This window comes from Palaemon carinicauda, chromosome 10, assembly GCF_036898095.1.
Source record: "Palaemon carinicauda isolate YSFRI2023 chromosome 10, ASM3689809v2, whole genome shotgun sequence".
Classification (NCBI taxonomy): Eukaryota; Metazoa; Arthropoda; class Malacostraca; order Decapoda; family Palaemonidae; genus Palaemon; species Palaemon carinicauda.
The window spans coordinates 157,625,242-157,637,262 of NC_090734.1; the positions used below are offsets into that span (position 1 = coordinate 157,625,242).

At 41.9% G+C, this 12,021-nt stretch overlaps 1 protein-coding gene across 2 annotated transcripts in view; it reads right to left on the reverse strand.

Annotated features, from left to right (window-relative positions):
• Nucleotides 1-1,854: 1,854 nt before the first annotated feature.
• The window catches only part of LOC137648906 (uncharacterized), a 28,998-nt gene continuing 18,831 nt past the window's right edge, over nt 1,855-12,021 (reverse strand). The window contains exons 4-5 of one of the 2 annotated variants that reach the window (XR_011045753.1): nt 6,077-6,201; nt 1,855-2,482 (exon numbers count right to left, since the gene is read on the reverse strand). Coding sequence is in view for 1 of the 2 variants with exons in the window: in XM_068382078.1 (XP_068238179.1) it covers nt 2,246-2,482 (237 nt within the window). In the remaining variant the exon portion in view is untranslated. The remainder of the gene's footprint in view (nt 2,483-6,076; nt 6,202-12,021) is intronic. The other variant, XM_068382078.1, reaches the window with a different exon arrangement.

Consider the following 12,021-nt stretch of genomic DNA (forward strand, 5'->3'; position numbering starts at 1 on the left):
AGTTGGAAGTCCCAGGTCTACATGGCTGAGGACTATGAAGCGTGAAGTAGGAGATGAATGGAGACGTACCGATTTAAAAGCTTAGGATCGCGACGGCTGGTGAAATCTAACCGAGGCCCTTTGCGTCAATAGGCGTAGGAGATGATGATATGAATATTATTCAATGACAGATAACCAAGTACTTTTTACAAGTATGCTAAAACACAACACTTATATAAACTCTTATTCTGTTGTTCTATTACTTATATCAATAGGTTAAAGGTGTCAGGTTTCATCACAATAGATACTCGCCAGAACGCTAGCTGGGCAAGCTTAACACCCCCTGTGGTGGCCTTACCCGGTAAACAGTTTAAACTCACGGTCCCAAGTGGGGATTGATTTGCTGCCATGTGAATGCAAGGCAAACACGCTACCACTGTACTAGCAATTGAAGGTTTGTCAGTTCCGTGCCTAGTAAACAGAATTATATTGCAATTACATCTTGTTTCAAAAATGTCAAAAAAATTTCGCAATAGTGACCATGGAATGAAAAATCTCAACATTCAAGAAAGTGATTGAAAAGATGTACTGACCCCATTGGAATTTTATTGTCGTCTCGCCATCTTGATTCCTTTCATGAAAAAGAAAATAGAAGAGTGTCAGCTAATGCTTCAATGGCTAAGACAACAACAGGAAGAATGTTTAATTGGATAATGAAGCATCTGCTACAATTCCTGTAGAACAGAAATCTTTCTGTAGCCATCACCCGTTGTTTATCCTTTAGAAAATGTTCATGAAAGAGGTTAGCACATAAGCAAACCAGTTACAAAGAAAAGAAAGGAATACAAGCTTCAAGCATAGAAAATCAAGAAAAAATAACCTAGTTCTGTTTTACAAGCAAACCTAAATATCAACTAGGTTATAAAAGATAAACATGCACAGGGAAAACAAAGATTTCTGTTAGATATATCATTTGATTATAACATATCAGAGCATTGATGGTATATCAATATGTATACTGCGTACAAGCAAGTTCATTATTCAGACTGACACTAAAGAAGACAGTAAAGCAGTGTCTCACAAACAATTGAATTATGAAAGTGTAAGAAGAAAGGGAGTAATAAACTAAGGAGTATAGTAAATGATGCAGCAGAGAAAAATAAGAACCTTCCTGAAAAATGACAGGTAAAGAGACTCTTTAGCTATGGTAAGCAGCTCTTCTAGGACGACAAGACTCCAAAATCAAACCGTTCTCTAGTCTTGGGTAGTCACATAGCCTCTGTACCATGGTCTTCCACTGTCTTGAGATAGTGTTCTCTTGCTCGAGGGTAAACTCAGGCATACTATTCTATCTTTTTCCTCTTCCTCTTGTTTTCTTTTGCTCGTTTCCTTTCCTCACGGGGCTATTTTCCCTGTTGGAGCCCTTGGGCTTATAGCATCCTGCTTTTCCAACTAGGGTTGTAGCTTAGCAAGTATCAATAATAATAATGCCAGGCATGATGCGGAAATCTTTGAGATAATCGCTCAAGACATTGCCCACTCCATAAATGGGGTCTTGTTTCTGGGCTCGACCTGTGTCGCTCCGTGAAATGCTCCTCTAGCACCATTTCTAAGACAGTTATTGCTAAATATACCAGAGATAAAAAGGATGCATGGATGCCAGGAATAAACCCAGGTCGCTCACTCTATGAGTGTCGGTATAGTAAACTGGGGAGTGATAGAACCACAACCATAGGTCCCTCACCAATTAGAGAATCTTGTTATTATGTCAAACATCTGTAGATATCTGGTCCACTCATTCCACGCAACTTTATATTACAAAATCTGGAAAATTTATAACAAAAACTTCACATGATACAGGAATACTGCTGTATCTTCAACTCTTTCTCTATGATATTAATATTTTCAGTTGGAAGTCAATCCTGCGTCCTTGCAGAAAATAATTACAATACACTATGGATGTTAGCCTGTTCCAAGTATAAATAAATTGTTAAGTAAAATATTTGATTTGTAGATATAGGCAGTTATTATCAACATAAAAGCTACACAGAATACAGTAATAAAACGTAAACATTCAAAGACGTGACACAGTAAAAAAGGAATTATTTTTCACCTAGTCTTTAAGCTCTAGAGGGATTCAGTAAGTTCAGATCCCATAGTAACTGAAAATACTTCGATAAGCAAACCTCAGTTGAAAGTAGTATATATTTCACAATCAGTTTTCATCTGACAGATCTCTATCCAAACCCCACACCGAGAACCACCATTAAACGGCACTAGAAGGAGACCCATCAGTCGGATGCGACAGCAAAGCTCGGGTGGACGAGGCAGAGCTCACGGAGGCGTCGGATGATCTGCTGACGGCCGAAGCGTTGCTGAGGGGAGTTCCAGGGAGCGAGAGAGATTCGCTCTGATGGCTAAGAGCGGAGGTTGCACCACCGCTCGGCGAGGGTGGCGCAACGCTGGAATCGGAGGACATGGCGCTGTGACCACGTCGGCCAGTCTGCGATGACAAGAAAAGGAGAGAAATATGAGAAATGACCGTATCTAGAATAGCGCGACAAAGTGCTACACAATTCATCATATACTGTAATGATATAGACGTGCCAACATTCCTTTCTTGCATCACTTTGGTTAATGCTAAATTCAAGCTATTGAAAAAAAAAATTATACTATGTACAGTAATTAAAAGTCTGCTTTTCCTTCCAGTAAAAATAACTCTATTCATTCTTCAACTTCCTTCAGAGCAAGAGAACTTATAACAATACAAAACAGCAGATGAAAACCAGCAAATAAACTATTGGAATAATACCTAATGTGTGAATACCCTATTAAGGGTTTTTTGTCTTCAACACAATTAAATTTCTTATAAAATCTTTACCAAAGAAATTTATAGAAAAATACATAAGGAGTGAACAAATAATGACCAACTTTGGTTAAATACAAAATGAAATCAACTACAAGCAAACCCAGTGGCAAGACACTTCTCTAAACCAGAGTGCAACTTTCCTAACGTTAACTGAAGCCTTTATAGAAGCAGTATTGAATAATGTTACCTCCCTGATGGATCAAGAAAAGGAATAATAGAGAGTTAAGTAAAAAGTACATGTATCAAATACATACAGATGGATCTCGTTAATCCATCGAGTAATTTCCACGATGATCTTTACTAGCACGAGCTAATGAAAGCCAAGGGAATAGAATATTGCATTTTATACAAATCAAATCAATCGGTACCAAGAAAAAATACTTTTGAATCAGATTTAACAAAAAAATGGATCTGAAACGTTGAATGATCATGCAATCTCTTGGATAGTGTTTACTGAGTAACATGTCAGCAATCTATCATCTTAAATAAAAAACATAAATAGAAAATGAAAAAAATCGTACAGATTTTAACGAATAACTAAATCATGTTGACAAATATACATCAGGTAGAAAACGAAGATAGTGAAATGAAAGCAATGAATCACACCCTGTCTTGTGTAGATGTCAAAACAGGCAATGAATAAATTACAGCAAAGTAAAAATGGAGATAAATATCATCAGCACTCTAGTAGGTAGGTGGTAGTTGGCCAGGGCACCAGCCACCCATTGAGATACTACCGCTAGAATTACGGGGTCCTTTGACTGGCCAGACAGTACTACATTGGATCTTTCTCTCTGTTTTCAATTCATTTTCCCTTTGCCTACACATACACCGAATAGTCTGGCATATTCTTTCCATATTCTCTGTCCTCGTACACCTGACAATACTGAGATTACCCAACAATTGTTCTTCACCCAAGGGGTTATCTATTGCAATGTAATTGTCCAGTGGTTACTTTCCACTTGATAAGGGTAGAAGACATTCTTTAGCTATGGTAAGCAGCACTTCTAGGAGGACACTCCAAAATCAAACAATTATTTTGTAGTCTTTGGTAGTGCCATAACCTCTGTACCATGGTCTTCTACTGTCTTTGATTAGAGTTCTCTTGCCTGAGGGTACATACAGGCACACTATTCTATATATTTCCTTATTTACTTTCCTCCCTGTGTTTTTTTCTTTTTCTGTTGGAGCCCTTGGGCTTATAGTATCTTGCTTTTCCAACTAAGGTTGTAGCTTAGCAAGTAATAATAATAATAATAAGCTATAATCTGTTAGAATAAACAATGTTAAAAACAAAATATAGATGTTAAATCAAGGGCTAACTAACAGCATAATTGCAAACAACTGTTAATGATCAAAAGAGTAAACCAAAGGACTACTGGGATACGGAGGCTCACATTCTCCAAATACGTCTTTAATTCCTCTGCTCAATGTAACAAAATTAAAGAGCTGATACGCCCCTTCCAATAAGGCATGATGGTGATATAAGATTAAAAAAATTTGTAATCCATAAAGTCAAATTACTCGATGATGAGGGGTAGATGGTTTGAGCATGCTCTTCGCACTCCCCAAGAGAGATTAGTTCACCAAACGTTCAGCTGGGCTCCACAAGGCACAAGAAGAATTGGAAGACCCAGGCCTACATGGCTAAGGACTATAAAGCACGAAGTAGGAGATGATGAATGGAGAAGTATTGAATTAAAAGCTCAAGACAGAGACGACTGGCGAAATCTAACCGAGGCCCTTTGCATCAATAAGCGTAGAAGGAGATGATGATGAAAGTCAAATTACAGAACAATCATACAACATTATATCGCTGACTGAATACAAGAAAAGCAATGAACCCCAAAAACTAAATTAGCACAAATAAACCCTTGAAAGAAAACATAACTAAACGCCTCAAATAAACCACCCTCTGTCGTACAGAGAAGTTGTTCAATATGTCATCCTTTATATTGTATTCCAAATATATTCTTGTATTCAACAAAAACAAAATGGCATAAAGAATATGAAAGTAGTTTCGAAGGAATAAGAAACTGTAATTCTGCTTAAGGGTACACTAGGGCACGCTGTTCTATGTAATTTCTCTTCCTCTTATTTTTTAAAAGCTTTTATAATTTATATATGAAAGATCTAATTCAATGTTGTTACTGTTCTTGAAATATTTAATTTTGATTGTATATTACTTGGCTTATAGTTTATTTATTCCCTTGTGTCCTTTCCTTACTGGGCTATTTTTCCCTGTTGGAGCCCTTAGGCTTATAGCATCTTGCTTTTCAAACAAGGGTTATAGCCTAGCTTTTAATAATAATAATAATAATAATAATAATAATGTGTCTTGATGGTTTTGACGACAATCTTTCGTTAATGATAGTAAATATAACCAATTCATTCTATTAAGTGTGATTAGTTTGTTTACGAATAATATCTCTGTGGATTCACAGACGACCGTGACTTATTTACCAAATCGTAAATATAGCAAAACAAAATTAAAATAATATGAAAACTTTTGTTAACTGATCAATAGGTATTACAGTATGTTCATGCGTCTACTTTCAATACGAACAAAACTTACTGCCATACGAGAGATTTTGTACGTATAATTTTCTAAAAGATACAATATACCTTCCTGAAAAGTAAATGATATACTGTATACAGTATATTACCCAGCTATACTTCTCTAAAATTACAAAATAACATGCTAAGTAAATATACAAAGTTGTGCTTTGTGGCGCATGCAAAACAAATATGTGCATACAAGTATGTGTAATTCCATATGACATGCAGAGCATAGGTTTTAACATTTATCAAGCAAGCAAAACGAAAAGTATCAACAAAATCTAACTGCAACACTCTTACACACACACACACAAAACATATAACCACACGCACAAACGGCACTATTATGTGCACATCTAAACTGCAAGTACAGTATGTTACTTATGTTAGTGTACAAGTGAGGGGTGTAAGTGAACAGGTGGGGGTGTACAGGCATGCAAATACAGTATACTGTACCATGAAATCCCTTTAAAGACACTACATTTACAAATGCTTATAACCTAGAAGTACAGACCTCACAAAATTAACTACAAATCTAGTGACTTCTTTAATCTTACCGGCAGTTTCTAGAAAACAAAAACAAAACGGCGATGTAACTTAACACCAGCAGAAGCTCGCACACGCACATATACACAAACACACTTACAGACACACAACATAGGGTCTTACTACAACACAATAACGTGGCTTAGGGCATCAACTAATGGAGAGCAGGGGAGGGTTAGCGTGAGTCACACACTATCTAGGGGGTCAGAATCAGCGGCGCTCATCACCTCTTTTTCTCCCTCCAAGTCCTCCAGGTTCATGGAAAGAAGACACAGAAGGGTTACAATCCCCTCACGCTAATAACACGTCTCGGGAGACGACATGGGGGGGAGGGTCACGCTTGATTGACTAGATGTGGGATTAAATATTGGTTAGGTTTTAAGGTTGAAGAAGATTGTACAGAACAGAAACTTCTCATTTGGATGCAATGTTAAACCACAAAAATTATACTTATACTTTGGACAAGCAAACCCATAACTTTATAAAAGAAATATTATTAATTGGAGTAGTTTTCAAGCATGATACAGTACAAAAAATATATGGTTACGCGCATCCTTGGGCAAGCATGAAATGACTAAAATACTGTATTCTATTAGAACTAAAACATCAATGATAACTATTACAATATAGAATACTGTACAATTATCCATATGCTATTTTTACGTACTCAAACCAAACCCTGGAATCAGGCTTCTAGTCTAAAGCGGGATTTACACGGTCAAACGGTCCGTCGAACTCGGTTGTTGAACCTGCTTGTCAAACAGTTTGAAGAGGTGGAGTCGTGGACAATGAAGCCCCGCCCACAAAAGCCAGGCGACAACAGACTTTCTTCAAACCGTTCGACAACCAAATACCCAGTTCACACCTTCGAACATCACTTCAAACACAGTTGAACTGTGTTCAACGAACCGTCCAACCGCGTAAAGCCGCCTTAAGGCGTTCTACTAATGGATCCCCATCAAGAAAAATGTTTTTATTTTTTTACTAGTGAGGGAGAGCATGCTTAACTGTCAGCTAAATCTGATACACTACCATAATGCTCTGACATCAGACGAAGCAGTCCTTAGATTACTACATAAAACAATCCTACAGTGAAAGGTAAACTTTGTAAATTGGTAACCATCCAAAATAAAACACAAACAAAACAATCAAGAGTTAGCAACAAACTGTCCTACTTCTTCCAATTGATTGATTGATTGATTTAAAGTTTTCAGGCATCCTGATACTTTTTCCAATTCTAATGTCACTCTGTTTTAACATGATGTGTGCAATTTGGTGAAAATAGTTCTGGCTATGCAATAATACCTGTATACGATGGTACCTCGGAGATCGAACGTAATTCGTTGCAATATATAAGGGTTTGTGACTGAGAAAACATTAGTGGTTTGTGTGTATGAAATATATTTGATTTTATTTTTTTCTTTTGTATCCCTCAAGCCCCCCTTTTTCCAAAAATGTCTTAATTTGTTATTGTTCCTTTCCAGGTATTCCCTACACTCGGTAGGGAGTGTAAGGGAAGATTATCTAGCCCAGTACTGTATGTATATAGAAAAGAGTGAGTAAATCCATCCCTGGAATTGAATGTACAGTATCGCAAAATGGGATTATCTCGTTTGGTAGAAATAAATGATGCATTGCTCAAAATGGGTGAAACGGGAGAAGGAGAAGATATGAACTCAATTTTCAATGCTCAGCTAGAAGATGTTGTCATTAGAGAAGTTTTGACATCAGGCACGGCCCTTCTTCAGTACTGTATTCTCAGTTCAGTTGAAAAAGAGCTTCGACAGTTGAAAAACTTGCGAATCCAAGATTTCATCAACAAGGATCAAGATATTGCTACTCCACATCACCAGATCACAAAAGGTGATTCCATACTGGAACTTAGTGACGGACAGTTTTTTTTTCAAATGTTTGCCCCAGAACCAAGTGAACGTAAGGGGGCCTAAAACCGTCTTTTTGGGCTCAAGCCATGGCGTCCTGATGGAAGGTTCCTTTTTGGTAGCTTCCTTGGGTAAATAACTACTAAGATATTCCCAGAGAATTTAACCACAGGTTATCACAGAATTCTAACTTCTGGAGCGAGTATCCTAAAGGTTTCCCTTTAAGACATCGTATATCAACAGGGGACGCATGTATTAACGCGCCACATAGCTATCTACACCCCGAACAGAGATAATGCTTCGGTGTGTAAAGTCGGAGAATAGCTGGGAGCCGTTCCATAGCTAATCTCATTCGTGGCTACTTTTGGTACTCGAGACGTAAACAAACGGGCGCCATTGCTTAAATGACGTCACGTCCGTCTCCATCCTTTGTTCAGTAGCTCGCCCTACTTAGACGGATTTTCCCTGTGCTTTACTTATCGCTTTGCATCTTCATTATGTCGCTACCTTCGGCCTCGCCTTCTTCTGAAAAGTTGAGTACAAGGTTCCAGTATTGTTTAGTTAAGCTCTGACCGTAAAGTAAATATTACTTTCCGAGATATTTGTTGTTTTGTGGCAGAGCTGTGCCTCTACCGGACCCGCCATTTTATGGCATCGTTGTTGTTATGCATGCCTTATTTAGTTAGCCACAACAACGCTTCCGGCCTCATTTACTAATCAATAACATTAGTTTATTTAGTCTTCATAGCTAGGAACTTTTATATCGTGTTTTGACGCTTTTTTATCGGTCATCGAATGACCTCATACCAGTCGGCTACTATAGCCCCCAGGCCAGAGTGCCTATATATCAGTGTTCATGCATGATTTATTAGTGATCCTAGGCTAAGTTATGAAGATAGTGGCATTATTTTACAATACTTTTGACTGTGATGCAAGTGTTTTTTCGCCTTCAGGGACCATATAGGGGATAGGTTAGTTAGTGTCCCTTCCTAACCTAACCTACTTGTAGGACCCCTATATGCTTCCTTCATCCCCCTGCCCTTGGCATTCCCTCTGTTTAGCCTTGATTCCCTTACTACGTAAAGGGATCAAGCGCCTAACGGAGTATATTATCGCCTCTCAGTCCCCCCTAAGGGAATGAACCCCCCTTAGGGTTGCGTCTGAGAGTGAGGAACGGCTAGCCCTTCCTCTATGGCTAGGACTAGTCTATGACTGTCCTGCGATAGCGATATGTCTTCTATCCTTCCTAGTTCAGGGCTCTTAGCCCTGCTCTAGGTTAGGTTTTGGAAAGGTTATTCTGTTCCCTGCTGAAACTGTACCCATGCACCGTTTCAGCCAGGCTGCCTTATCTTAGGTTAGGGAGTGTCCTCCCTTTCCTAGTGGCCGCTCTGGTACAGAACCCCTTCCATGGAAGACTCTTCTCTTCTCCCCTCCCCACCTATCTCTTGTATAGCCTAGCCTACACTTAGGTTAGTCTATACCCATCTGTCCCCTGTCCTACAACTCCTCCTTAGGGTGGAGTGATAGGGCTACCTTGAGCTTCTATGTGCAGTCCGCTCTGGTACATATACCCTTCATAGTGTCCTATGGGGTTAGCCACTGGATGTGTTCTGTATGTAGAGGTCTCCCCCTCTTTGGGTGTCCCCTAGCCCTCCCTTGGGCTACCCTAGCTCCCGGTCCTCTGAGACCCCTGCTTCTGGGTGATAGAGCCAGCCTCTATCATGGGTACACAGCCAGCCTCTATCATGGGTACACCCTCTCAGGGGGGGATGTCTGGGAGTCCATGACTGGACTTCTTACATCCCTCCCCCTGTCTCTTTCACTATCCGGGTGCCGGTCCCTTGCCGCCTCCACTGTCGGCGATACCCACCTCCTACCTTGGTGACTCTCCCCTTACCCTCATGGCCGCCAGCCCCCCGTGTGCCGGGGGACTGCCGACTGCCGCCGGCTTCCTGCCGATGGCTCTCCTCCTTCCTCATAGCTTCGCCGTCCGCCTGCCGGTCGGCCACCGGAGTGCCGGCATCCACTGCCGGCAACCTGGTTCCGCTATAACCATCCTTGTCCCTGTCACCAATCTGGCATCCTCCGACTGCCGGAGCCGCCGCTCCCTCTGCCGGCGTGCCGCCGGCCACCACCCTGGTATTACTCCTGACTTATATATTGTCTGTTCTAATGCCAGAAACTCTGCTGGAGCGGCCTCCGGCGTGCCGGAGGTTTGCCGGAACCTCCCGGAGGCGTCAAGACTACTTGCACCCCCTTCCACTAGCTATCATATGAATACTGATAGCCCTACACTGCAAATAGATGGCCTGTTTACGCTATTGGATAAGTACCTTGGTACTGTTCTATTGGTAATCATGCTGTCCCTTTGCATTCTTCAGATTTCCAGCATGCTGCGTGTATCTTAGCGCGGCTGGTTGCCGGAAGCAGTTACCCTAAGGGACCCTTTAGCCCCCTAATTTAGGACTGAGTGACCTCGGTCCCAAACTTATCCTTGGCAATTTCCATGGAAGTCCATTGCCCTATGGACTTCTAAGGAATACTATCCTGTGCCTTCGGCCATCTCGGATTATCCAAGGATAAAGCTTGCGGTAGCCAGCCGGGCGGGATGCATGGAGTATGTTTTCTTTACTATTTCAATCTCTGTGCATCACACCCTTTATCAAGTTAAAATTAATGATTAATGTTAACTTAGCTTAAGAGCCATTCTTATGACTCCCCCCATACTCATTTTCTCTTTCTTCCACAGGAGGAGCAGATGAAGTGTGACTTCGACTTCTGCGCTGTGAAACGCCCGCACTTCTACGGGCATACGGCTTGCAGGACTCACGCCCCTTGTGCTAACAAGAAAGGGGATTTGAAATTCTGGGACCCGCTGAACTGTACGGTCTGCCAGGCTCACATAGCTGATGGCTTCCATAACCCTCCCTCAGCGGAGGTCAGGGACATTGCTCGAGAGAAGCTACGCAAATGGGTGCGTGGCTTCCAGAAGAATGCCACCGGACCGTACCTGGCCACTGAAGAATTGAGGTCACTTCTGTTCCCAAAGGCCTCCCCTGATTCTGTGGTGCCCAAGGATTTGATCCCCACTGTCCAGATTACGGTGGAACCTGATGTAGTCATGGCCCAGTCCATGCACGATTGCCGCCTAGATTCCGATGATGACGAACACATGTCGGATGTCTCGGAGGGTACGGAGAAGACCCTTATGGCTCAAGGAGCTGAAGATGATGAAGACCAGGTGGAATACGCCGAGTCGGAGCAAGAGGTCGCTCCTCCTTCCATCACCGCCCCTACTCCTACACCGACGGAAGTGTCTCTCCCGTCTACCTCCACGACCCCGGAACCCTTATCATCCACCCAAGAAATGCTCCGGTTGATTAAAGCCGTCATGGACGACAAGCTGAAGGAGAATCAGGAGTTCATCAGGTCCATGATAGGATCCAAAGAACCGAAGAAGATCTCGGTTAAGGATCTCCCCGATTGCTCTCATGCCAACCCATGGAGGTATGCTGAGCATATGGTGATAGCGACCGGCAGAATCTTTGTCATCGGCTCGGTCCCCCTGGAAGATGTGGAATTCTTCCCAAATTTTGAGGCCTACCCGGACTGTTACGTCCGACTTCGCTCTGAACCTGCCTCTAAAGAAGAGACCGAACCGAAAGAAGAGATAGTGTTCGATCTCGCGAAGGCCCAGGCTATGCTAGCCAACACGTTCAAAAGTAGGGGTTTTACCTGCTCTAAGCTTCCGGCCCTGAGCAAGAAGCACCCTACCTACGTCGCACCTGAAGATGCAGTACTTCCATTCATGGAAAAGGCCTTCGCTGCGTGCCTTAAAGCTGTGGAAGAGGGAAAAGCCTGCCCTGCACTGGAGGAGTGCAGACCCTTCTCCATAGTTACTCCCCCTGACGCCCGACACTGGAAGGACATCCAGCATACTTTCGTCGTGGGAAAGCTAGATCCTGACGTCGCCGGACGTCAGTTTAATGAAGACCTCCCGAAACTTAACGATCACCTCCTTCGTCGGGAACAAGATACGAAGGAGAGGCTCGCAGCATCCATGTCCCACCAAGTCCAACTTGAAATTATGGCCTGTGACACCAGAGTACCAGACCACTACATGGTACTTGCCAAATCCCACATGGCAACCCTGATGAAGGACATGTACCACTTCATGAAGGCTCGGAG